The following is a 27,174-nucleotide window of genomic DNA, read 5'->3' on the forward strand; positions in this document are numbered from 1 at the left end:
TTATGAATAAATATAATGTGGATTTTCATCGCATATTACAGAGTATAAATAATTCTTTTTTGTTTTTATCCATTCGTTACGATGGCAAGTGTGTGGTGTTGTTGGCTATTAGGTAAATACCGAGATTAATAAATGCTAAATTCCGGATCCGGGCACCTGCCCCGTGACGTCACATTCTTTTTCGCCCATGTTGGTTACGCCGTGTAGGGTTGAGACCGGTGAAGATAATCATGTCGAGCCAGCAGAAAGCCGAGAGTCCTGTGTCGCCTGGCGGCAGTGGTAGCGGCAGCCGTTACAAGGGTGGTATTGTAAAAGAGTTGTAAGTACAATTGTACTTTGTCAAAAGATCATCGTCCGATTTGTGAGCCCGCTGATGGGTTCCGCTGGCTGAGTGTGATGTTGTGTGGCTCGCAACGAGTGCGCATGATTGTCCACCACCTGTTTCACACTAAGCCCAAATTACTTGCCACCCATGTCACTTTATGTACACCGAACTCACGCACGTGTGGAAATATGTCTGTCAATCCGATTTGTCATGGTGACGATGTTGGACATGTTTCTTAGATCAATCAATAAATCTTTCTTGGGTATGAGTCATAACGGGACATTTGACGTTACTGCCTCTTACTCTAAGTAAAATGACTTGACTTATATAGATATGACACATCCAAATATTCCTCACGTTTTCTCCGTGACAATGTGTCGGCTATGATATTTTTCATGTTGTAGCTGTTGTGTTTGATAAGAGAAAAACCCAACAAAAACAATAATATCCAGTTATATAGGCTAGTACCTGAATGATGACTATCTTGACAGGGTAATATATCCCAAGGAATGAAAGCAAAGCAGATCTAGTTTACAGGAACCAGTGCTTGCCACTAAAATAGGTTCATCCTCGTACAAGAATTTAAACTGTCAACGCTGGTCAATCAATTTGTTGTAAATATGTTCTGAATCTGTGATTCTCTTGTGTTGCTTGGCAACATAAAATTAGGACGTTATGCACATGATTTATGTATTAAATTGAAACAATCTTTTGGTTCCCGTGATAAAGCAGTGAGTGGTGCATTGATCATGTTGATTGAGACCTTAGCTATGGTCATTGCTGATTAGATTTCAATTTTATAACAAATTATTATCATGTGTATTGATAATCATAATAATGATATTGGTTTGCAGATGGAAATAGTATACATGGCTATACCAGATACAAAATTGCAGATTTCATCCTATGCACCTTCTATATGCATAAAAATTAAGATCGGATGCAAATATTGTCCACTGCGAGTTCCTTTGACAAAAACAAGTATGGATATTATTATGATTGAAACTAGTTCAGGTGAAGCATATACGTTCAGACAGTCCATGTTTTTCACTCAATCACTAACTTTCAATTCAACCAAACCAATAAATCACCATTTATTAGAAGCATGATTCCAGCTGAATGACGGAGGATTGTAAATGATCGTGTCTGGATCAGATAATCCAGTGATCATGAGCATTGATCTACGCAATTGGGATATGATGACAAGCATCATCAACATGTTTTTTTAATAGGTTTGTTGATATGGTAATTAATTGAGTCTAGTAACCCTGAGCTAAAAGCTTACGTCATAAGGGTTGAGACTATGATGAGCTGGATCCTTGACACACTGTGGCCTACTTTCCCCTAGAAACTGTTACTGGGCAGGGCAAGTCAAGGATTTATCTAGGAATCAAAATTAAGTGCCTTTGACAGGCTAATTGGGAAAGATCACTATTTTGTTCAAAATTGAGATTATTTTAAAGTTCGTATTTTTTTCTGAATTCAGATGTATTTTTAACATAGCATTCAATGCAATGACAATAATCAAAGCATTAAGCTACTTCCTCTATGTTGGCCCTGTTCACAGTTTAATACAAGTCACCTCTACTTGGCCATAACATTATCATAACTGTAACAGCATGAGTTGGGAAATGCATGATTCCAAAGTGGGAATTTGTACTGATATTTGGGGCCAAATATCGGCTACTGAACAGGTCTAGATAAATCCCTGCCACTGTTAATTTCTAACCTTGCATGAACATTATCATATGTTACAGTCATGCAGGCATTATCATAATGGCAGACAATCATGCAAAGTTCTGTGTTTTAATTTCATTGCTTTACTGACATTGACAGTTTTGAATCCAACATTGATATGTAACCAAGTTGAAAAAGCCTTGAAATTTAAGGTCCCTCTTGAAAAGCATTTATTTTTAGTGTCAATCTTGAAGAGCCTTGAAAATTTTTGAGCCACCAAAATAGCTTGAAATGGCCTTGAGTTTGTACAAAATGACATATACCTGTTAATCAAAGTATAAAAGCATGCAAGAATATGTACCAAAGATGTTTAAGTGTGACTTTTCAACAGTGATAGATTTGTGTGCTAAAGACTCTGAAGAATTCATGACAGACTTAAATATATTTCGGGGGGGGTGGGGGTGGGTTGAAAAATAAATCTTGTTGGAAAATATGAGATGGTCTTACTGCTTTTTAGGTCTAATATATGGTATGCTGGATTTAATGAAGTATTGACAGACTAAGGCTTATAACCCTACTAAAAAAGTCTTCAAAATGACAGTTGGCAGCTTTAAAAAGCCTTGAAAAGGTCTTGATTTTAATGTTCCATATGAACTTGGTGACACTTACCTGAGAGGAAGGACTACCTTTGCGATTATGAAGCTGTAAATTTTAGAGACACAGAGTAACGTAGATCTGAGAAATATCATTTTCTGCTTCAGCAGTTTCAAATGAGGGCCATCAACTTTCAAGATATAGTTACATACTGTTTTTAGTGCACAGTACTTCAAACACTGTTTTAAACACATATATGTATGTACATGATACAGGGATCAAATATCACAGGCTTTGTGTCCGCCCCAATCATGTCACATGAAAGTGATATCATAGAATGTATATTTCTATCTGTATCAATTATATCCAGGTTTTATCTGTTATTTGGCCCGCAGCTCTGCAGGAAATGTCAATATTGAAATCAAAATTTCCCAGTTATGCTATTATAGTTATAACTAATGTTATTGCTTTGCAAAGGTGTGTTTCATTGATATCAGGGCCAATAAAGAGCAAGACCAGAGGCTTTGTTGCTTTGCTATAAATTACTGCTTTGAATGCGTTGTCAAAATACTTCTGAACATTCTGACTCCACATCTCTAGGAAAATAAGAACTATAAACATGATAAAAGAAAAAAATTATTGAACAAAGTGACATTTTATTTCCCAGTTTGGTTGATACGTGTCATCGATCCCAATTGCGTGGATCGATGCTCATTATGTCAATCACTGGATTGTCTAGTCCAGACCCGTTATTTTACAGACCGCCGTCACATAGCTGGAATATTGCTGAGTGCGGCATTAAACAACAAACAAACAATTGTAGCAAGGTGTTATCATGGTTATCGCATCAATGATCAGGATTATAATTTTTTTTCAGTCTGTGTCAAAAACTTTCATGTCAATCAGCCTGAACTAGTCTGTTCATGCTGTTGGCAACAAGTTAACAGCTTTTGATGTCAGCACATCATGTGTGGGCTATAATGTGCAGAGTTTACTACATGTACGAGACAGAAAGAAATTTCACAAGTTTAAGGTTTTCGACTAGTGTTCATGGTGTCTGTACTATATATTTCTGCTATCTCTTATTTACAAAATGCAAAATAGTTGAATGTTTTTTGACCCAAGTCGAGCCTAAGTTTACAAGGTGTAATTGTTAATCAATATTGATAATGATATAATTTCAGCGACAGAAACTATGTTTAGCAATGTTTAGTCCTCAAGTCCTTATAAAGATAACATAGCAAACCCCTTACAAATGGCAAATTTCTACTAGTTCTCTTACCATGTGGCAGGGGCAGTCGGGTAGCCTAGTGGTTAAAGCATTTGCTCGTCACACCGAAGACACGGGTTCGGTTCCTGACATAGGAACAATGCGTGAAGCCCCTTTCTGGTGTCCCCGTCGTTATATTGCTGGAATATTGCTAAAAGCGGCGTAAATCCGTACTCACTCACTCACTACTACTGGGCAGTTTGGCAAGGACTGAAGGACCAGTGCCAATTTCTATTGCTGAATTTATGTATCAGGACACTCATACAGTAGCTATACCACAGGGGTAGATTTAACAACAAATTCATATGTCATGTATGTAGGCAGCAGGGCTTGCCCCTTTCAAGAGTTACTGGCTCTTCTCCAAACCAACTGGCCCAAAACTAAATGTTGGAGGCCACAACTGAGTTACCCTTGACATTTTTAGAACTCCTCACCCCTAAAACGTCATTTCCTGCACTCTGAGGTTAAATTTTGGCTTCCATCATGTCCATTTCCTCATTTCGTGGTGATTTTATGAGCAAATTAAGATGTTGTATTTACCAAACATTACACGACCTCATCTCCCTTTGTATTTACTCATCAAAATTACATGATTCACATGCAGTGTCGAATTAAAAAAATTCGACATACATTTGAAGGGGTTAACTTTTGACTAACCAGACGGGCCTTCTGTTTTTTGTTTCAGCAAGCCTTTCATAATTTAAACTGGCAATAGGCCAACGGGCCAGCAGTTAAATCAACCCCTGTTAACAGGAGATGCATTCAATCAATATGTTGAAGTTTTATTTATAAAAGGAAGCCATGCTTGTCATGCCTCTGTGACCAATCAAGTTCTGCTGATGATTTCATGAATGTTGAATGTTGTAATACTTTATGTTGTCACTTTCTGGCCTACACAATAAATCAGATTGATGCTTTTTCACCAATATTCTTTTACAGTTGTAACTAACGTACAGTAGTTGTGATTTTGACCAAATAATCCGGTCAGTAATTACCACTGGCAGTCAGAATGATTATCACTTGTGTCATATTGATCATGTTGATGGAAAAGTAAATGTTCAGGAAATTGCAGATATAGGACAGATGTTCTGCATCACTCATGGTAATGTCAGTCTGTGTTTGAAATTAAGGCGGTATTAGGGTCCTTGAGGTTTGCTCCTGTGGTTTTTTTAATCTAGGACATGGACCCAATATCTCATTAAAATCAGATCTTAGAGCTTGCTACGCCTAGATCTGAAGACATCCTAGTACAGCTCACTTCAGAATGGCTTTTCATCCAACCAATCAGAGCGTTGCTTATGAGATCGCAAAAGTGCAAGTCGGAATGTTTTTTCTAACCATACAACCATGACAAGGTTAACACGAGGCATTCTGAACAGCCTTTACTGGCTGCATGACTGATTCCGTAATAATCATCCTCTATCTCTCGCTTCAGCATGTACAGTGGGATAAACATTGGCAATGGAAGACTTTCCATAGTCCATGCAAAGTACTGCCACAGTTTTGTTCGTCTATTTGACATTCCAGAATTTTCTGTTGTTCACTTTACAAATTTTGTATCAAGAATCGAGTTGCCAGTTAGAAATTAGTGCCGTAAAACTCGAAAAAGCTGCTTCTGATGGGCTAATGTTGACTTCCTGTTATTTCATTGGTTGGTCAAAGTTTGCAAAAGGTCGCTCTGATTTGACCTATAATGGGATGTCCTTAGATGTTTGTGTAGCAAGCACTATGAACTGATTTTAATGAGATGGCGTGCTCCCCTTGACTTTCTTGCTCATATAATAATTTGGACGACTGTAATTTAAAGGGTGTATTATTGTTATAACACAGCAGTCTTTCAATACAAAGTGTCTCCTGATAATTATTTATAATGGTTTATGTATCAGTGACCTTGGGTATTATCTATGTGTAGTAACATGTCTAATTTGCATGTCCTTGAATTCATGAGAGGGATCCTTGAAACAGACTGAAATTTCTTTAAGAAGCCTTTGCAGTGCTGTAGGTGCCGTATGTCCGCTGTGTTAACCATAGTGGTGAATAGGGCTGCAACAAATACACTATGAGGCGAATATAAGATAATCAATACGAATATTAATTCACGAATACAATAATAAGCGATAAGTATGCAGTTGATGTATTATTTGTTATAGTCAGTGAAACATTAACAACATAAATTATTTGACATGGTTTGTTAATTTTCTATATTATACATTTATATACTGCACTTGTCCAGGTACTTATTCTTGGTATCTGCTCAAATGCTACAATGACCAGTGACCAAATTCCTGTCAAATTAAATATTATAAGAGTGTTGTCTTTAAAGAAATCTATGCATATCATATGTTCTTACGGATGTTTTAGGTACAGGGTATGTAAATGCACATGATTGCATATTCATAAATATTCAAATCTAGTGGCCATGAATAACGAATTCAATTCATGAATGGATACGGTTCGATTCACCGAATACGCAAGTGAATCGTAACGGCCCTAGTGGTGAACATCGAAGACTGTTGTCACTTTGACTTGCCTCCCACATCAAGCTGACGCTCTGTGTAATAACTGAAAAACTGTTCAAAGTGGTGTTAAAAACAAACTCTCTCCTAGCTGTATGCTGTGCAGTGGTAACAATTGGTATCACAATATGATATTTATGTAAATGAGGTCACCTGTCAGGAAGTACTATTAATAAGCTCCGTACATCTATACAATGCCTACTGGCTCGGATAACTATTGCCTGTTTTTATAGGTGTTTTCCAATGTGTGGGTGTTATGTAAACGCACATGGATGTAAATCATTGGGCATTGACGCAATAAACAGGGCGCTTCACACAGGCATTGTATTTATTCCGTACACTCGGTTTCTGAAGCAACTTTAATGATTGAAAATATCTCTTAAACTGTCATTTGATTTCAGCACTGTTAAGAAAGACATTATGTGATAAAGAGATTATTACCTTGGTGTTTTTGCGCATCATAACTAAATATATTTTAGGGATATAAATACATAGGTATCATGCCAAATGCTCATATAATACAATTTATGTTCCAAATATTTTTCAAAAACACACATGGGCATAATGTATGAATATAAAAGAACTAAAACAAACTACCCTCAGCTTGTTCAGTGTGATGGTTTCAATTAAGACGATGTTTGACCCCAAGGCCTGTTGTAAATATTCAATTAGGAAGAATTTATCTCTTGCTTGTAAGCATTGTAAGAGAAAGTTCAAAAGTCAGTCGTTAATGATCCACTAGTGACCTTCATGACCCAGATGTGTTTGACCTTCTGTATAAAGTATTCATTAGTGTCATTGTAGTTTTTCATGGATTTCTCATGAATAATTGGTCGTTAACACAATAATCAGGACAATAGGATGTGTAAGCAATGCTAATGCTAGACATGATCAGATGTGTTGTCATGTGAATAGTAACACTATTTGATTTTGCCATGGAACTGAAGCATCTGCAGCTTTATTTCAAATTGAGTAAACATGAATACACTGTTCAATAAGTTGTTGTTGCGTTACGTCACAGTATGATATATATGTTGTATCTCTTTCAAATGTTGGTAATATATTTTCGTTTGCTGAGGGATTAACATTTGTTTCTGATTAGCACTTTCTCAGAAACTAAAACCAGCGAAATTCTTAAAGCCGTATGTTCATCAGTATATCATGCTTATAGTGCTTAAAGTGACTGTGTTGAAATGACGAAAGTAATACCTTGTCTAAAACTATAATCATGATGATCTCTCATAGTGGACCCTGAACATTCTTAAGGAAGAGCAATAAACAATCATTTGGTGTTTAAAAATAAATGATTTCATTTTAAAGTTTGATCACAACTCATTGAAAATACACTGGATTTATTGATCAAGACAGTTGGCTGAATGTTCATTGGCTTGCACATTTAATCTTAATAATGTATGAGAATCTTCTTAAGAGAAGCTTTCATATAAAATCAATGTAGTTCTTTATCTGATATTGAGTCTGAGGTCATGCAAGTGCTGCACTGAACATTATAACCTGCACTACAGCTGCCTTGTCCTACAGCGAGAGTCAAGGCTAGTACAACTACAAGCCCTCTGGGGAATCAGGGTCAGTAAGCTTTCTGTAAGAGGCAATTTTTGTCAATTTGAATATTAGGATCAGGCATTTTTCAAATTAAAAATATTGCCAGGCTGCCATCAGGACCCTCAGGTTTTAGAAGCTGCAGGCCCTGACTCAACTCTTCAGGCCATCATTTACAAAACTGAAGCAAATTGTGACAAATGAATAGTCAATAAGGACCCATACAACTTTGGTACTGCAGGCCCAACACAAGATCTACCTGCGTCGGGCCTACGGACAGGCGCTTATTTCTAACACTGGGATCAGGGTTCAGGCTCGGCGACTCGGTCATCGCGTCCAGATGACATACAGTTTTGAACATGCTTTCCGACTCTAGTTTGCTTGATACTGCTTACAGAGAAGAAGAGTTTTTTACGCTGCAGTATTCCAGCTATATGACGTAAGGCTGTAAATAACCGAGTATTGCCCAGACAGTCCAGTAATTGACATCATGAACATTGATCCATGCAGTTGGGATACAGTGACATGCAATCAACTAAGCCTGACCACCTGTTCCATTAAGCAGATCCTCATGATCTGCATTGATTGCCGGGGACCTATATTCTTACCCAGGGTTCCCACAGGGCTACTGAATGGTAACCGTGGTAGTCTACTGGGAATGAATAATCAGTCCATCCTCTCCCACTGCAGACTTTCAGATAGGGACTCCACTTGCACTTTGTATGGTGTTATCAGGTCTTCCTTGTTCACAGCGGAATAACTGTTGACTGTCAAGACTGTTGTTGGTTGTGATGCATGACTCGGTGAGAGTTCAAAGGTCAATGAGTATGACCAGCTTCGTGAAGTCAATTGACAGGTAAAGAATCAAAGAAATTATTACGTATGGAATTGAAACCTTCCCATGTAAAGAGGCATGAAGAAGCTTTGGCACTGCCCAACAGTGTCGCAAACATAAGGAAACCTGGTGAGGTGACATTCCAGCATTGTAGTCCAGAGGCCCATGTCCTAATCTCATGTAAAGAGGTCAGAATTCAAGGGGTTCCTAAGCATGTTTGATTCAGATAGTGCAGAGCAAAACCTCAACAACCCCAGAACCCCCTTTAATATTAAACTCTGCTTCGTCATGTTCATTTTGGGTCGGTTGGGTAGCCCAGTGGTTAAAGCGTTCGCTCGTCACGCCGAAAACCCGGGTTCGATTCCCGACATAGGTACAATGTGTGAAGCCCATTTCTGGTGTCCCCCGCCGTGATATTGCTGGAATATTGCTAAAAGCGGCGTAAAAACATACTCACTCACTCACTCATGTTCATTTCACTGGTATGTAACTATACTAGGAGAAAAACTATGGATAAACGTATGGACTAAATAATAAACTCCAAAAACAAATTTATGTATAAGGTTGAATAGAAATAATTCTACAAGGAAACCCATTTGTATTTAAAGAATCCACGAGTCTCCTAGCTTCCTAGAACTGAGGAGGGTGATAATGGCAAGGGGTGATTATTTTCTTAAATTCAGAAAATAAGAATTTAAAAAAAATATCAAATTTTGATTAAAGTAATTATTTTTTTCCGCAGTTTGCCCGCCAAAGGCACCTCGTTGGAAATCCTAGACATGTCCCTGCTTGTCATGATGAACGTAACAATGACTACGCTGTTTTATCATGTTTATGAAACTTTGCACATGTTAAGCATGTTTTAAAGGATTAACATAAGTTAATTTATTCCCAAGTTAGGATTTGGAATTCATTATTTATTTTACTGTTGGAGTTGATAAATTCTGAATAACTTCTTATCAAACTTCAGGTTAAAATATTTCATTGTGACCCCTTACCTCGTTTCTGAGGGAGTTATTCATGCATAAATGTGATGTGCATTGAGAATAGACTCCAATAAATAGCGTGCAATAAACCTGTCATAATGTTGTCTATTGGCATTCAGCCTTTTGTAGCAGGGCGTGGAGTCATCCCACAGATGACATCCTTACCTTGTCAGCTTGTTGACAGGGTTAACCTCTTTGGTCATGTGGACAAGACCTCTGATCAGAAGGTCCGTGGTTTGAATCCCATCATGGGACTCGGAAATTTTATGGCTGCTACACTTTGTTCCCATCTTACTGGTTTTGGCAGCATGAAGGCTCACTCAGAAATCAGTTTCTTGACAATAAAAACCAGTGACAATGTGTAGTTTTTGAAGACAGTGTTGAATGTACCTTCACATAAAGTTACCGTGACAAACACATGGATATGTTGAACATATGAACAGCCTTTCATTCAGTATCATTCACAAAATTATTATTTTAATAAAGGGTCCCTGCAGGCAGTATGAGGGCCCAGTAAAGTATGAAATGGTTTAGTTACTGTACATTTAGATAATTTTTACTTGCCTGGAATGAATCAATGATCATGTGGACAGTGGTCATGATTGATGGATAATAACAGACTCCCATAACTGTTATTGATGCGCTGTACATGCTGTAGGTACAATGAATATTTAAGAGAACTTAAACTTTATGGATAACATTAACAATTTTATATAAACTTTATATAATATCCAACTACATCATTGCAGCTATCAACATGATCAACGGTTTGATTTGTTATGATTTTGTTATCATCTTCTTATGTTTTTGCAATGCATTTTAACCTGGTTAATTGCATTTTAGTGACGTTTTACTGTTGATCCTTACACTGTTATCAAGCTTGAGTGTGCATATCAGTGTGCGTCCCTTGGGACGCAGTACTGTTTTTCTGCATCCATTCACTATATTTTTTACTTATCCTGCATTACTCCTTGATGCATCTACTGCTTACCCTACGACAAAAAGAGACAGCGCCTAGCGATGGTCCTTGAGGAAAGAGAAAAAGCAGTTTTTGTAGTACCATTGCCGCTGTCATGTGACCTTGATGTTATGTCACATCAAGGCATATTACCACTTGTCGCCGACCAAGAAGAACGTGTCTTGCTTGGCTCTCCAGTTTTTGGTTTAATTTAGCTTTTACTAAATTTGGACATTCTGGATGCACATTGTGCATTGTGTAGAAACCCTGACATCATGCTGAAATGACAACCTCAGTTTGAAGAAAAATCAAAAGTATTCTAGTCCTGCACCCAGGACTTCAGCAACCATATAAGGTCTTCAGCGACCCATGCTTGCCGTAAAAGGCAACTATGCTTGTAGTAAGAGGCGACTAACAGAATCAGGTGGTCAGGCTCACTGACTTGGTTGATGAATGTCATCATATCCCAATTGTGTGGATCAATGCTCATGATGTCAATCACTGGATTGTCTGGTCCAGACTCTATTATTTACAGACTTGAATATTGCTGAGTGCGGCGTTAAACAACAAACAACAACAACAACAACAACAACTAATCCATACAAGATAATATATTTCACAACGCGTTCGACTTGAAAGTACTGTTGTCAGATTCCAAAAGGCAGGTGTGTGTGGGTGGGTGTTATTGATCAGTAAGCAGCGCAACAATGATTGTGACACAGGTGTCTATATGGACCATTGTTCCTTCACCTATAGCTATATTACAGACTTCAGTACCTTTTACTTGAGCAGTGAACACCAAACAGGAAAGTAGGACACTATCCCACTTGGTAAACAAGTGACAACATTATTGAATGAATTTTGAAAATTAAATTTGTCAGACTACGGGTTCAATTTCATATGCATGGTATGTGCAGCCACTATGTTTTTGTCAATCTGCGACTTTAGCCTGAGTCTTGTAAAATTCTGTTAGGTCTAGTAGGCTCAGCTTATAATAGTCCACATAATAACACTGAATTCGACTGAAAATATGGCTAAGAGCCAAGTTTTGGCTTTTGTTTCAACAGGTTTTGGCACAGACTGTCTTGTCAGAATGGCTTCATTATGTGAAGATACGGGTCAGAATAGGTCTTCAGCACCCATGCTTGCCATAATTAGCCCCTATGCTTCTTGTAAGAGGTGACTAACAGGATCGGTGGTCAGGCTCGCTGACTTGGTTGATGCATGTCATTGTATCCCAATTGCGTGGATCGATGATCATGATGTCAATCAGTGGATTGTCTGGTCGCTGTCATATAGCTGGAATATTGCTGAGTGTGGCGTTAAACAACAAACAAACAAACAAACATTTGTAACGCCCTCTGTATAAGTCTCTCACAGAAGCAACTCATCCTATTCCCAAATCAAGTAAAAGATTTGTGTTTGTGTTTGTGATTCTGTGTTTGACAGCTCATGTCTTGGGTCAAATGTACTGAAATTGATGTTGAAGTTAAGGCAAACCTACTGCCCTAACACAAGTTCAGACAGCTGGGGTTGTATCCTCCCATACCATTGTGGCGTTAAATTTTAACTCACTCACTCATTAAACATGTTAAAAGGAGACTATGCTTGTCGTAAGAGGTGACTAATGGGATCGGGTGGTCAGGCTCACTGACTTGGTTGATGCGTGTCATCGATCCCAATTGCATGGATCGATGCTCATGATGTCAATCACTGGATTGTCAGGTCCAGACTTGATTATTTTCACACTGCCGCCATATAGCTGGAATATTGCTGAATGAGGCGTTAAACAACAAACAAACAAACACTGTACAGGGCTCTAAAAGTCAACTCGTCCGCTCATATTGACGAGTGGAAGCATGTGCAGGGTGAGAAAGAATGGACAAAACGCTTGTCCTATCGGGCGAGTACATTCATATGTACATTGCAATCGTATGAATTCATCTCAAATCGTTTTCAATAAAATATGCAGGATAATTCTGAACCTAACATACTTTTTTATTTGTTGTACGTTTGTAGTAGTAATAAAGAACTACATGTTGTTTATATCATAAATAGGCCGCATACTTGGCATGTTTCAGTTAAAGAAATAAACAAAAAAGTGTGATTGTTGGCACAGCAGGTCTAGAAACTACTTGTAAAAAGGATGCAATTTTATTTTATTGTTGTAGTGAGCAACTTGTTTTCTGATTCTCAGATGTCAAAGCAAAAGTGAATGTTTTTGCGAGGATAATGTCTGTTTGTAATCGGGAATTGTGGGGTTGACGAAAAAACCCATAAAAAATGAATTTATTTGAAAAACCCAGTGTGACTGAAAAACAAAACGAAATGCTCATGGCTTGCTTTGAATGTGCGGAGATGAATATGGGTGGGAGTGACTGTGAATTAGTTTGTGTTGTCTGTGGTAAATACCCTCAACTCAAAGGTTATTACCGAAAATGGTAAAGATAAACTGGGAACAAAACTGTATAAAATTTAATGGGACAAGAGAAAATATTGCAGGACGAGTACAAAATAATATTTAATTGCCAGGCAGGACAAGTTTGGTTTGAGAATTTTTTTCGAGCCCTCCTGTATCCTCCCTCCCAAAGGAGCTGAGAAAGCACATTGAACATGTTGAATGCACTGAGACTGGTTGACAGGGTTTTGGTGGTATATGGATTATATGCTATTTGGCATGGGTGTGGGATAATAATAATAATGATAATGATAATAATAATAATAATAATTTGTTATTGCTATTGTTATAAAAATGAATGTGCACAGGTATTCCCCCATTATCAAGAAAAAAAACGGACATAAATGCAAATTTGATATTTCACCATATTTGCTTTTGAGTGATAATTATTGTTGCTAAAATTTCAGTGTGAATGTTCATGCATATAATAGTTGATAATTATTAAACATAGTTTTTTTATTTGTAGTCATGGTAATATATTCAAACATTTTGTCTTTCAGCCGAGTCACACTGCCCGTTACTGTTGATGAGGTGAGTATTAGGTGCTGCAAAAGTTTGAAACTGCATTTTTGTTTCTAGGCAGGGGTTTATCTAGTCTGCAGGAAATATCAGACAGGAGTCCCAGATTGGAAATAAATATACCCCAGTTTGTGTTACAGCGTTAGAAACAAATAATTTTAGACCACTAGTCCATTTGTCCTTATAATGATAACATATATATTATGCATGCCTTGTGCATGTTGTGACCATAGCAACATCTAACAAAGTGGCTGACGACTATGAATGTAGTAAAAAAAGTATGGGTAACGTCTGATGTATGAGTCCATTTGGGTTATTTTTCTCCAGGTTCATAAAAAATTTCAGATATAAGAACACATACAGTATGTTGTAGACAAAATTGGGTGGACTGTAACTTGATAGATTGGGTAGACTGTAACTTGATAGATTGCGTGTCGTGGATGCTTTCAGTCACGGGTTTGTGTGGTCCGGACTTGATTATTTACAGGTGACTGTGATATAGGTGGAGTATTGCTGACTGTGGCATCAAACAACATTCACTCACTTCACTCCCCAGCTCAAAGTCTCTCCTGTGTTTCAGTACCAAGTGGCTCAGCTCTACTCTGTTGCGCAGGCCAGCAAAAACGAAACCGGGGGTGGGGAGGGCATTGAGGTTATTAAGAACGAACCCTTCTCTCCGTCAGAGGGGCAACAACCTCCAGACCCTCTTCTTGGTGGCGATTTCAACACTGGGCAATACACATATAAAATATACCACTTGCAGAGGTGAGTTAGATGCAGAGTGTTCCCACGGACATTCAGTGGCAGAATATCAATATGTGACTGGTCAGAGTCTAATCAGATTTCTTGTTAGAATTGACATTGGTAAGCGCAGGTAATATTTATCATGACCAACGTATATTAACGTTAAATCCTTTCAACAATGATGCTGAAAGACAAATTCTGGCTAACAAACTAATACGTTTTGGTACAGAATGGAGAAGTTTCCCAATACCTTGTACCTCTTGTGTGAGCTGTACCCAATGTATGCGTGAAGATCTGGATAAGAATAGGTCTTCAGACATCTATGCTTATCGTAAGAGGTGACTAATGGGATCTGGTGATCTGGCTCAGTGACTTGGTTTGATGCTTGTCCTCGCATCCTGTTGCATAGATCAATGCTCATGATGTCAATCACTTGATTGTCTGGTTCAGACTCAATGTCCCTGGAATATATTGTGCTTCTTTATTTCAGCAAAGTTCCAGGATATATTCGTTTATTGGCACCGAAAGGAAGTCTAGAAATACATGAAGAGGCATGGAATGCCTACCCCTACTGCAGGACAGTGATAACGGTGAGCAGTTCAGCCACATCCCGCCTAATATCTGCCCCATCACATGTAGCCTATTGGGCAGTGCCCTTCTAGGTCACCAGACTGAAGTGGGCACGGGTGGCCCAGTCGTCTAAACCGCCGTAAATCGCTGTTCAGACTTTAGAAACCTGTGGTAGTGGGTTCGAAGCGGCGTTAAACCCAACTAACTCACTCACCTGACTGAAAACCATCAGAAAGGTAAACATGGTTAAGAAGAAATGAAAAAAGAACCATCCTACATCAGAACTATCAATGTTCAAGACAAGGCTAAAACTCCACTTGATTCGACTGGGTTTTTGTAAAGCTCTGAACAATGAAGATGCTATTCAATTTAAATTTGTATTCATCAAGGTGCATGCAGGCATTGAAGGCCTTGAATTTTAAGGTCTCTCTTTAAAAGCCTTGTTTTTATTGTCAACTGTGAAAATCACCAAAACACACTGAAAGGCCTTGATTTCGTACAAAATAACATATACTTGTTAATAAAAAGTATTAAAATTAATGGACCCGTGAAGATCCGGGGTAGAATAGGTATTGAGCAACCCATTCTTGTCGTGAGAGGCGACTAACAGGATCGGGTGGTCAGGCTCGCTGACTTGGTTGATGCATGTCATCGCATCCCAATTGTGTAGATCAATGCTCATGATATCAATCACTGGATTTTCTGGTCCAGACTCGACTATTTACAGACTGTCGCTGGAATATTGCTGAGTGCGGCATTAAACAACAAACAAACAATTGTAGCAATATGTTATCACATCAATGATCAGGATTATAATTATAACAAAACAGCAAATGAGAATTATTGACAAACTTAATTTATTTTATTTGTTGATTGTGAAAATATATATCGTTGGAAAATTTGTTATTCAAACTGTTTTTTGCTTGAAAATAGCAGTTGAAAATCATGAAAAGGCCTTGAATTTTTGTGTTCCATATCTGTTTGAACCAGGTTGATTTATTTGTTGATGTAAACAGATGACTGAGTTCCTTGTTCCCTTTCCAGAATCCGGAGTACATGAAGGATTGTTTCCATATTGTGATAGAAAGTCTCCACTTACCGGACAGGGGAAATACAGCCAATGTGAGTATCTACAACAGCCACAGGTAGTGTTCATTCAACCTGGCAAAAATGTAGGCCCCTTTTGGCCGCACTAGTGACAAAATTGTGGGGTCATTTGAAATATGGTTGGATTATTTTCAAAGGGGGTGCCACAAACTACTTGGTGGTCCTTACGACTCACGATTTCACAATTTGCTAGGTTACTGTAATGAAACAGGAGGTTTAAAGGATTAATAAACGTTAAAGTGAATGTCGGTATTACAAAGCGAATGATTACTTTTGACGAGGTCAATATGTGAAAACAAAGACCCTTGGAGCTAACCCCCTTCAGCTTGGCCTGCGGGCCCCTTGGAACAGACCCCTTTGGCGGTCTGACTAGACCACCTCAGGGGTCAGGTCCTCAGGTCCTTGTTTTTCGGACCCGTGAAGATTCGGGGTAGAATAGGTCTTCGGCACACCATGCTTGCCGTAAAAGGTGACTGTGCTTTTCGTAAAAGGCGACTAAGATCGGGTGGTCAGGCCCGCTGACTTGGTTGATGCATGTCATCGATCCCAATTGCGTAGATCGATGCTCATGATATTAATCACTGGATTGTCTGGTCCAGACTCGATTATTTACAGACCGCCGTCATATAGCTGGAATATTGCTGAGTGCGGCGTTAAACAACAAACCAACCAACCAACCTTGTTTTTCGCATATTGACCTTGTCAAAAGTAATTAGCTGTATAATATTTTGGTTCTCTTGGCTTGCCGTTTCACTTGCTTTTGGTTTGCTGATCACTATGAATTCATATGAATGGCAACTGTTAGGTTAGGAAGAAAGGAAGCATCATATGTCCTGACTTTTCAGGTATTATTGGGATATATCTACATGTGACGATCATCTCATTGGAATAAATAAATACCTAAGGGACCGGTCAGGGTGTGGTCACAAAATTATTTTTCATGACTTTCCCTGAAAAGACACGTTATATTTTATTAAAAATAGTCCAGTTATACATGACCTTCCCTGAACGTGTATGCTGAATGAGGAGCAGTCCCTAAGATATGACTGATACCTTAGCGGTAGAAGGTACGAGAACATGTTATTCGTCTCTAGAAACTAATTGAAAGTCAAATAACTAGTGCCTTAGAACTGTTACCATGGTTACAAAACATGTCTTAAGATTATAAATTTTGGTTTCTGTATTTCGATCTGAGTATGCCATTTTAAAACAAAAGCATATCTTTCTTTGCAAAATGAACACTGGATAACATTTTTTAAAAAGGCCATAATAAATGAGGAAATATGAAACATGTGCTTTACTATGTTCTAAATGTGTGTTTAACGCTTCGTTAACAGGGGCGGTTGGGTAGCCTAGTGGTTAAAGCGTTGCTCGTCACGCCAAAGACCCGGGTTCGATTCCCGACATGGGTACAATGTGTGAAGCCCATTTCTGGTTTCCTCGCCGTGATATTGCCTGAATATTTGCAAAAGCGGCGTAAAACCATACTCACTCACTCACTCATTCACTCACTCTTCGTTAACAGGCCCATCGACTGAGTCCTGAGGAACTTAAGCACTTGGATGTCTACAATATTGATATAACAGACAAGGTTTCCAATTCGGTAAGGACATAATCATCTTCAGGAAAGTAGCCATGGTTGTGGGTAGGGACTCCCATGGAGAATATGTCCCAAGCTGTGCTGGGATGAACAATCTGACTAAGATCAGGATTATGTTCAATTAGGTCCCTACAACCGATGCTGGTCATGAGGGGTGACTAAATGGATTGGGTGGCCAGAGTTAGTGACTTTGTTGGACGTGTGTCATTGTACCCTGATGCATTTATCCCTGCTCATAATATCAGGCACTGGATAATATCAGGCCCTGGATAATATCAGGCACTGGATAGTCTGACCCACACTTCATTCTTTACTGGCTACCATCATATAGCTGGAATGTTGCTGAGTGCAGCATAAAAAAACAAGCAAACATGCTGCTGGAATATAGCTGGAAATTTCTTAGTGCGGCATAAAACAACAAACAAACATGCTGCTGGAATATTGCTGAGTGCGGCATAAAACAACAAGCAAACATGCTGCTGGAATATTGCTGAGTGCGACATAAAACAACAAGCAAACATGCTGCTGGAATATTGCTGAGTGCGGCATAAAACAACAAACAAACATGCTGCTGGAATATTGCTGAGTGCGGCATAAAACAACAAGCAAACATGCTGCTGGAATATAGCTGGAATATTGCTGAGTGCGGCATAAAACAACAAACAAACAAACATGCTGGAATATTGCTGAGTGCGGCATAAAACAACAAGCAAACATGCTGCTGGAATATAGCTGGAATATTGCTGAGTGCGGCATAAAACAACAAACAAACATGCTGCTGGAATATTGCTGAGTGCGGCATAAAACAACAAGCAAACATGCTGCTGGAATATAGCTGGAATATTGCTGAGTACGGCATAAAACAACAAGCAAACATGCTGCTGGAATATTGCTGAGTGCGGCATAAAACAACAAGCAAACATGCTGCTGGAATATTGCTGAGTGCGGCATAAAACAACAAACATGCTGCTGGAATATTGCTGAGTGCGGCATAAAACAACAATCAAACATGCTGCTGGAATATAGCTGGAATATTGCTGAGTGCGGCATAAAACAACAAGCAAACATGCTGCTGGAATATTGCTGAAATATTGCTGAATGCGGCATAAAACAACAAGCAAACATGCTGCTGGAATATAGCTGGAATATCGCTAAGGGGGTGTGGGTGGGGTGGGTTATCTCAAAACCTAAGGAATTTAGTTTTTCTCCAACATTGAACTTTAAAACTGGTCCCTACACCTTTTTCCTTTTTGTTTGCAGGACTACAAGAAATCCACTGATCCCAAGTTATTCAAAAGTCAGAAGACTGGGAGAGGCCCATTAGATGCTCCCAACTGGCAGGTAGGGAGGCCATTACAATTGGGGGAGGGGGGAGGGCCACCATGTCCCAGTGCCATGATTTGGACTGCCTCCGTGGTCTAGTGGATAGAGCGTCTGCCAGGAGAGCAGAAGGTCGTGGGCTCGATCCCTGGCAGTATCTTAGTAAAAGATGGTACTTGATGTTCCCTGCCTGACTTTGGGCATTTATAGGCTAAAACAAGGACTAGTCAGCGAGGAGTCTGTATAGTGTGCCAGAGTGGGGTATTTATCTTAAACTGTGACATGGTATCTCATTGGACTAGCACAATAAAGTTGGTATTCGTCCGGACTAGTATAAACAGACACACATATTTCAGACATCACCTCATTTCAACTGATCCTCACCTCACCTACCTCACCTATAATTTGGCTAGGTTAGGGGTTGTTTTATGTGATCAATAACATTGAATGATTTTGGACGGAGAGATAGACATGATTCAGGTGCATATGCCATGTGAAAACATAAAAAACTTATTAAAGCTGGTGAAAACATTTTCAGTCAGAGCTTTTTTGCAAGGTTTGTCAGTTTGTTGTTAAAATCATATCTATGTATCACTAAACAAAGATCTGAGGACATCCCATTATGGGTCACGTCAGAACGACCTTTTGCGGACCGACCACTGAAATGACTAACAAGAAGTCGACACCAGCCAATTAGAAAGCAGCTTTCTCGAGCTTTACGGCACTCGTTTCAACCTGGCGACTTCCATTTGAGACTACGCTTGAAAAATATGTTATCATAGTTCTCGATTAAATTTTGAAAACTGAACAACCGAACATTCCGGTATGTCTAATATATGGTTGAGATTGTATGGCAGTGCTTTCCACGTACTGTGCAACGCCTCCTCCGGCTGATATCCAATCCCAAATCTGCATGATGGCAGTAAAAAATCACAAATTGGAATAACAAATCTCCCAATCGAGATTTGTATCAATAACTAATATTATGGCTTTGTAAAACTGACTTGCACTTCATTGATCAATTTGAGCAAAATAGCATATTTTTAAACTTATCCTATCTCACAATATGCATTTTTTCTTTCCTCTTTGTTCCTATGTGGAAACATGCTTGAACAGAGATTCCGGCCACTAAAATACAAATATACTACACAATTTCTTATAACATTTTCAATTTTTGCCTAAATTGCCTGCCAAGGGCACTTAGTTTTGAATCCTTGATGAAACCCTGCCCTTACCTTGCACTAATATAAGGAATTTCTTGATAGTAGTTTTGTTTCAACATTGCTGATGTTTTCTGAATATTTGTTTTGACAGGAAAAAGTTGACCCAGTGATGTGTGCATATAAACTGGTTCGAGCCAAATTCAAGTGGTTTGGTCTGCAGTCTAGAGTTGAAAAATTCATCATGAAGGTAAGATTAAGAGTCCTGTTTTAAGATAGTATGTCTGCTACTAGGGACGAGTCCGAATTTACTACCCGGGTACCCAACCCCCTATTACCCGACCCTACCCGGGTACCCACTGTAGGTCTCAAGAGTTGGGAACACAATGTCTAATTGGGAATAGTTTAACTGTAGCCCTGGCAAAAACTGTTTAGATACATGTATGAAACCGGAGACAATGTAATAGATATATGGTCTCTTATGAAACGATCGAATCATGCGTTCACTGAAGTTGACTGAAGCTTTATCTTTACTCAAACATGTATAAGTCAAAAGGAATGTGTACATCATCATAAAGAAATGGGAACATTAGCGACTTGTAGTGTAAAAACTGTGCAATAGTGAGTTTTTGTCATTAAACAATATGTCACTATCCACGGGTTTGGGTAGTACTTTGGGTACCCGGGTCCTACTCAGGACCAACCCGACCCGGGTACCCGAGTTACCCGTCCAAGCCCTATCTGCTTCTGTAGGACTTTCTGTAGGATACAGTGTAAAGTGCATGCCTCATGGTAGGTACAACTTTCCAGAGTTGGAAAGATCGTAACATTGTTAATGCAGGTATCGTATTCAAAACATCGAAAATGGCGCATAAATAGAGATCATAATGTGATCTTGTTTGTCATTCTGATTTTATTAAATGAGGTGGCACAATTCTTTTATTTCCCGAGCAAGGGTAATACATGAATTCTTATGAGTTTCCCTGCCATGTTTCTGGTCATGATCTCAAATGAGATCGAAAATTGATGTTATGGCCTTTGCTCCGTGATTTACAACTTATTGCATACTACGTGAAATGGGGACAAGTTTTCTCAGAAACTACTAAATATACATGAATGAAATTATCTAAGAGATACTTGTCAAGACCGAGTTCGAAAATTGGTCCCGTCAATTAATTTTTTTTTACAGAGTTATGGCCCTTGCCCTGTGTTTTTCAACTTGTTGCATAGTGTGTGCAATGGGGACAAGTTTTCTCAGAAACTTTGAAGTCAAATGAATGAAAGTTTGCATGCTTATCTAAGAGATACTTGTCAAGGCTGAGTTCGAAAATTGGTCATTACAGGGGGCACAGGTGGCCCAGTCATCTACGGCGCCGCAATTTGCTGTGAAACCTATGATTGTGGATTTGAATCCCAGTTCACCCAGATTATGTTTCTAGGTTTGTCAGCACCATACCTGTGCTCGAGGGTTTTACTGAAGTGGTAAACGTCTGAGACCTGCATCACTTCGGGCTTTCTTCCCACATTAAGCTGACACGCCGCGATATAAATGTAATACTGTTAAAAGCGGCGTTAAACCAAACTGACTCACTCACTATTTGTTTACAGAGTTACAGCCCTTAGTCCATGTTATTTTTCTTTGTGCATAGTGTGTGTAATGGGGACAAGTCTACTAGAATGAAAGTTTGCAAGCTTGTCTAAGAGATACTTGTCAAGAGTGGATTTATAAATAGGTCCCGTCAATTAATTGTCTTACCAAGTTAGGACCTTCAATCCATGTTATTTGTGCAATGGGGTCATGTTTTCTCAGAAACAACTGAAGTTAGCTTTTCTAAGAGATACTTATCACGACTGAGTTATTTTTTCCAGAGAAACTGCCTTTTTTGTGCATTATTTTCACATTTATTTATTTTTTCTGCTGACAAAAAGTGGCCCAAGTGCCTTTCTCTTCTTAAGGCGTTATGGGGCTCTTTTTTTATAGTTTATATCCACTACTATATGAACAAACAAGACTTCCAATGTGCCTAATGGCGGGGAGTAGTGATAACACTGTTTTCTTGTTTCAAAATCGTTTTGGGCTCCATTTTAGAAAAAATGCAGTGATCACAACTGCCCTCTTAGAAAAACACAATTATTGAATGACGTCAACAATCTTCAGCTATGACCTCGTTTCTGGTGTGAAGTCATTACAACCTTATGACACAAGTATATTTGAATGCTGTCGGGATGACATAAACAATACAATGGTTCCCGTGAAGTGATATTTGCACAAGTGCACATACAATTTTTTATGCTTCTTTGGTTGGTAAATGAGGTTAATTTGCACTTTAGTCCTGTCGATCAATTTCAAAGAAATGTTTGGATGACTCAACATGACTGAAACTTGTTCTACTTCCAGCAAGAGCAGCGTTTGTTTACCAATTTCCACCGAGAGGTGTTCTGCTGGATGGATCAGTGGTATGGGTTGACAATGAAGGACATTCGGGCTATTGAAGATAAGACCAAGGAAGAGCTTGATCAGGTGGGTTCATACCAATGTTCCTGTGACTTCACATTGACTGATGGTTGTATGGACTGACGGTAATGGAAATTACGTACTGGCCCTGGCCCACAAAGCAATTTTAGCGCTGAGACGATCGTAACTCCCATTCTTTAACACTGACTTGCGACATGTAACAAATGTTATATTTGGGATAACACTTCCCTAGTAAAGTACAATTTTTTTAACTTATCCTGCATTACTCCGTTTTGCATTTGCTGCTGTTTTAGACAGAGAGACAAACTGTGTGAGATCCAGCTGCTGAAGAATGTTTCTAGGTTTGTCAGCACCGTGCTCGTGGGTTTTACAGAAGTGGTAAACGTCCGAGACCTGCATCAGTTAGGGCATTAAGCACATTAAGCTGACACGCCGTGATATAACTGGAATACTGTTAAAAGCGGTGTTAAATCCAACTCACTCACTCACTAATATTGTGCATATAATAATATTCAAGTGACAACAGAGTAATATTGTTGTGTTTTTATTTTTAGAGTCGCAGAACGGGTGATGTACGTGGCATGTCAGCAAATGAAAATTGAAGATGGTCATGCTTAGCAAGTTCTCCCATCGTCCAAGTGCTGCAAGAGAGACACATTGTCACACCAATCACAGAGCATAGTCTTTACTCAACTACAAACCATTTTAGTCTTTTGTTATTTAATATTTCTTTTGTTTTTACATCCTGTTTGTGTGACGTTAACAGGCTTTACTTGTTGCTCTGTTTTCACGAAGCTGCTGCCAGTAACCAGGGCAAATAAAACAATGTTTTACGAATAATTACTTGACCACTCTTTACACTGTGATCAAGAATCAATACTGAATGAAATTTAAGAACTGATATTTCACCCCATAGTAAATTGACAAATTAGAAAAAATAATTGAAGCAAGAAGTGTTTTGAACTTTAAATTTTGACAAATACAAAATAAATTATGCAAGATTGAAATAAAAATTTAAAATTTAAAAATGTGATTAGTACAAGTGAAAGGATTTGCTGAAGTTTACCCAAGTTTCATTCCAATAATGATCATAGTAATGACAGGTTGTAATGACAGGTTGTAATGACAAGTTGTAATGACAAGTTGTAATGACAGGTCGTAAGTACAAGTCGTAATGACAGGTCATATAACAGGTCGTAATGACAAGTCAGAATGACAGGTCGTAATGGCAAGTCGTAATGACAGGTCGTAATGGCAAGTCATAATGACAGGTCGTAATGACAGGTCGTAATGGCAAGTCGTAATGACAGGTCGTAATGGCAAGTCGTAATGACAAGTCAAGTACTATGAACATGAATCAGAAATTACTGAAATCTTTTAGAAACTTGTGTACAAATTTAACACTTACTTAGACTTGCTGCCTATAACCTATTATAATATCAGTAATTGATGTAGCATATATGTGATTCTTTTCAGCTGATGGTAATTGCCAATCAGTGACGGCCTAGCGCTTTGTTTAGTTCTTTTGAGTATAATCATGATGAGAATATATGTTGAGAATCACGACCACGTGGGTTAAAACTTAAAAGCACTTTTATAGTAAGTGCTAGAACGTAACGTAGATGAGGCCTAGCATATACCAAGTACTTGCAAATATCATGGTCTAAATTTGCACCTATTTATTTATAGCCATTGCTCTGCGATAATAAACAATAGGGGTGTCACGATATGCCTACCCCACTTGTCGATTACGTATCACGATACTGGAGTCACTATATAGTATGTATGACGATACTTATTTTTGTACCATTTTACCTTCTCTATTCATGTATTCCAGGTAAAGAGAATGGTATCATCCTGTCTCTATTTAGCTGGCATGACTGGTTTATTTGTGACTCATTCTTCGAGTGTTATGTCAGATTTAACATTTTGTTTCGCAATAGTTTGTAAGGTAATGCTTACTTAAGCATTTCTCAAGCTGCTTTTTACAAGACTTTGTTAAGATTTTTGGACATTGATACAGCCTTAAATATGGACTGATACATGGGTAGGCTTATCGTGTATTGTATCGTCAGGTGTAAATTTGCGATATATAGGCGAGTCGTGACATCCCTAACATACCACAAATGATAGGCATGTCTCCCTTAACATAGGTTATGGCACTGAATATTACTGATATGTGTGCACTAAGATATGTATGTAAATTTGTATGTACTTGCTGTGTCCAGTGTTTGCAGAGATATCCATTGACATTCGTCCACCGATTCAGAACAAGACTATGTTGTAGGTGACCTGTACAGAAGTAGACTCATTGGATCCAATATCTTGATCACAAACTCGCATGGTGATTGGTTTGGTGCAAAACACTAAGACAATTAAGGAAATCTTTCATTGGAGTCTTAGCCGAATTTGTTTAGGTATGCTGTTAGGCCAAACACTAAGGTTTATTTTTTAGGCAGTGGCTTTTCATGAAGGGGGTTGGAGGTTGAGGTTATTTTTGTAGTGTGAATTAAACCTAAGGTCAGAAATTTAGTCACTTTCAAGCAAAGATGTGTTAACTTTATAATGATGATTATGTTTAATGAATTATCTGTAATAGAAAGTGTTAAACTAACTTTTCAAGATTATTAATGCCTAAACCTTATGAAGCTTACTAACAATACCCAATGTTCATAGGCTTTTGATGAACGCCATGTTTTTGTTGACACCTAGCTTCAATGAGATGTTATTGGGCTCTAAGCAAGTCTATTTGTTAGGATTATCGGGGCTAGAACTCATTCATGCAAATAATTGATTATGTGCGAGAAACAAGGATTCACCATGGAAAGTGTTCATCAGTCTCATTGCCTTACAGTTCGAACCATTTTTGGAAGTGATCACAATGGATTATTTGTTCCTGTATAACCTGTAAATGCTGACAATGAATGGACCGTTTCAAGTACTTGTAACTCCTGTACCGTGTATGTCGGATAGACTATTTATGTATAGATAAATATGATGGACTAAGCATCCTGTGTGTATGTCAGGAGAGGACATGGAGGAACAGAGGCATCGTAGCTTGCTGTGCAGAGTTGCGTCCCTTTGCTGTACCAGGATCTTTTCGAAATTTCCTATTGTGATCCCTGTATCAATATCACACCTGTGTTTGTGGGTTTCAACGAAATGTTTAACGTCTACGACCTACATCATTTCGAGCTCCCACATTAAGGTCACAGTCGATGATATAGCTGTAATATGTTCTGAGTGGTGTTAAACCAGTGTCACTCACCCACTCCTTGTGTTCTGTGAAGTTTCTGTTGATCATTAACAACACAAGTATCATCGAGGTTTTCTGTTAGCCCACTCATGACAAACCAAATAGTATTTTCCTAATAACTCCATACTAAGGGTTCCAACAGGTAGACTAATAGTGAAAACATTCATACTTCACGCTGGGTACAGTGTGTGACCATTTATTGTGTCCCCTGCCGTGTTATTGCTGGAATATGCTAAAAGCGGCGTCAAACCAAAGTTGCTTAGATAAAGCTGATGTTACATGAAGCAAATATACCCCTGTAAGTATCAGAGCACCGTTTCACAAACGGTCTTGGCGCTATGATGATTGTAACTCCCATACCTTAACATAGACTTACGACAGTCCAAGCGTTGAAATCGCTTTGGACAGGGCCGTGGGTGCCGTTATACAAAGTGATGTTAGCGCTAAGATCATCGTAACTCCCATAACTTAACATAGACTTACGACAGTCCTAGCATTATGGTTGTTTTGTACAACACCCTGGTTTTGATATTGTCGTATGAAGAACAGACTTGTGTCATTTCTTAAGCTGCAAAGGAAACGGATGACATATTTATTGTAATTCCATGGTCATAGCTGCAGAGTAGATGTTGACCCTGGGCCAGGCAGGATTACAAGTTGTAGGAGCTGACTAGGTTTGTCAAGACTAAATGTCATAACCTGTAATGTATCCTAATGAATAAATGATATGGACCATTTTCTGGCTTCCGGTAACTTTGTGTTTGATACCTTTATATATGTGGAGTCTGGGATGATGACATTTAAGTGCGGATGTACTTAAAACATCAGCTACTGGATGTGTCAATGTCTGTGTTTGAAATTGGTAAACGAATGTTAGCCCTGTCACACTGGAGAAATACAGTCCAGTGATGCCAATAAAATTGGTGTATTTGTTGATGGCTGCCTTGAACAAAGGTATGTGTCGAATTGCCATCCAATCAAATTACAGTCCTGTGAAAAGATGCGACTGATGGACAAATCGGTGGCACAGGCAGCACAGTCATCTAAGGCGCTGCAATTCACTGTGCAGAGTTGGCTCCCTTGGGCACACCAGAAACCTATGACCATGGGTTATAATCCCTGTTGGCCTGTTAAGATTCTAGGTTTGTGCGCACCATACCTTGCTCGTGGGTTTCACGAAAGTGGGAAATATCTGAAACATGCATCACTTCAGGCTTTTCTCCCATATTATTCTGACACATGATAT

General features: G+C 38.7%; 1 protein-coding gene across 1 annotated transcript; it reads left to right on the plus strand.

The window, feature by feature from the left end:
• Positions 1-163: 163 nt before the first annotated feature.
• Positions 164-26,665, plus strand: LOC124142124 (phosphatidylinositol transfer protein alpha isoform-like). The gene is made up of 10 exons (XM_046510409.2): positions 164-319; positions 13,677-13,707; positions 14,276-14,460; positions 14,930-15,029; positions 16,054-16,131; positions 17,642-17,719; positions 18,977-19,057; positions 20,351-20,446; positions 22,595-22,717; positions 23,227-26,665. Exons 1-10 carry the CDS (start codon positions 231-233, stop codon positions 23,272-23,274), a joined length of 909 nt encoding a protein of 302 aa, XP_046366365.1. The 5' UTR covers positions 164-230; the 3' UTR covers positions 23,275-26,665.
• Positions 26,666-27,174: the final 509 nt, after the last annotated feature.

The sequence above is a fragment of the Haliotis rufescens genome, unplaced genomic scaffold (assembly GCF_023055435.1).
Source record: "Haliotis rufescens isolate VD_foot unplaced genomic scaffold, xgHalRufe1.0.p SCAF_15, whole genome shotgun sequence".
NCBI lineage: Eukaryota > Metazoa > Mollusca > Gastropoda > Lepetellida > Haliotidae > Haliotis > Haliotis rufescens.

Bases quoted from the DNA above. Each gene is read 5' to 3' on its own strand.
- LOC124142124 (XM_046510409.2), top strand. From the start codon at position 231: ATGTCGAGCCAGCAGAAAGCCGAGAGTCCTGTGTCGCCTGGCGGCAGT. The intron at 13,708-14,275 runs GTGAGTATTAGG...CCTGTGTTTCAG, and splicing joins TGCCCGTTACTGTTGATGAG to TACCAAGTGGCTCAGCTCTA. The intron at 20,447-22,594 runs GTAAGATTAAGA...TTCTACTTCCAG, and splicing joins TTGAAAAATTCATCATGAAG to CAAGAGCAGCGTTTGTTTAC.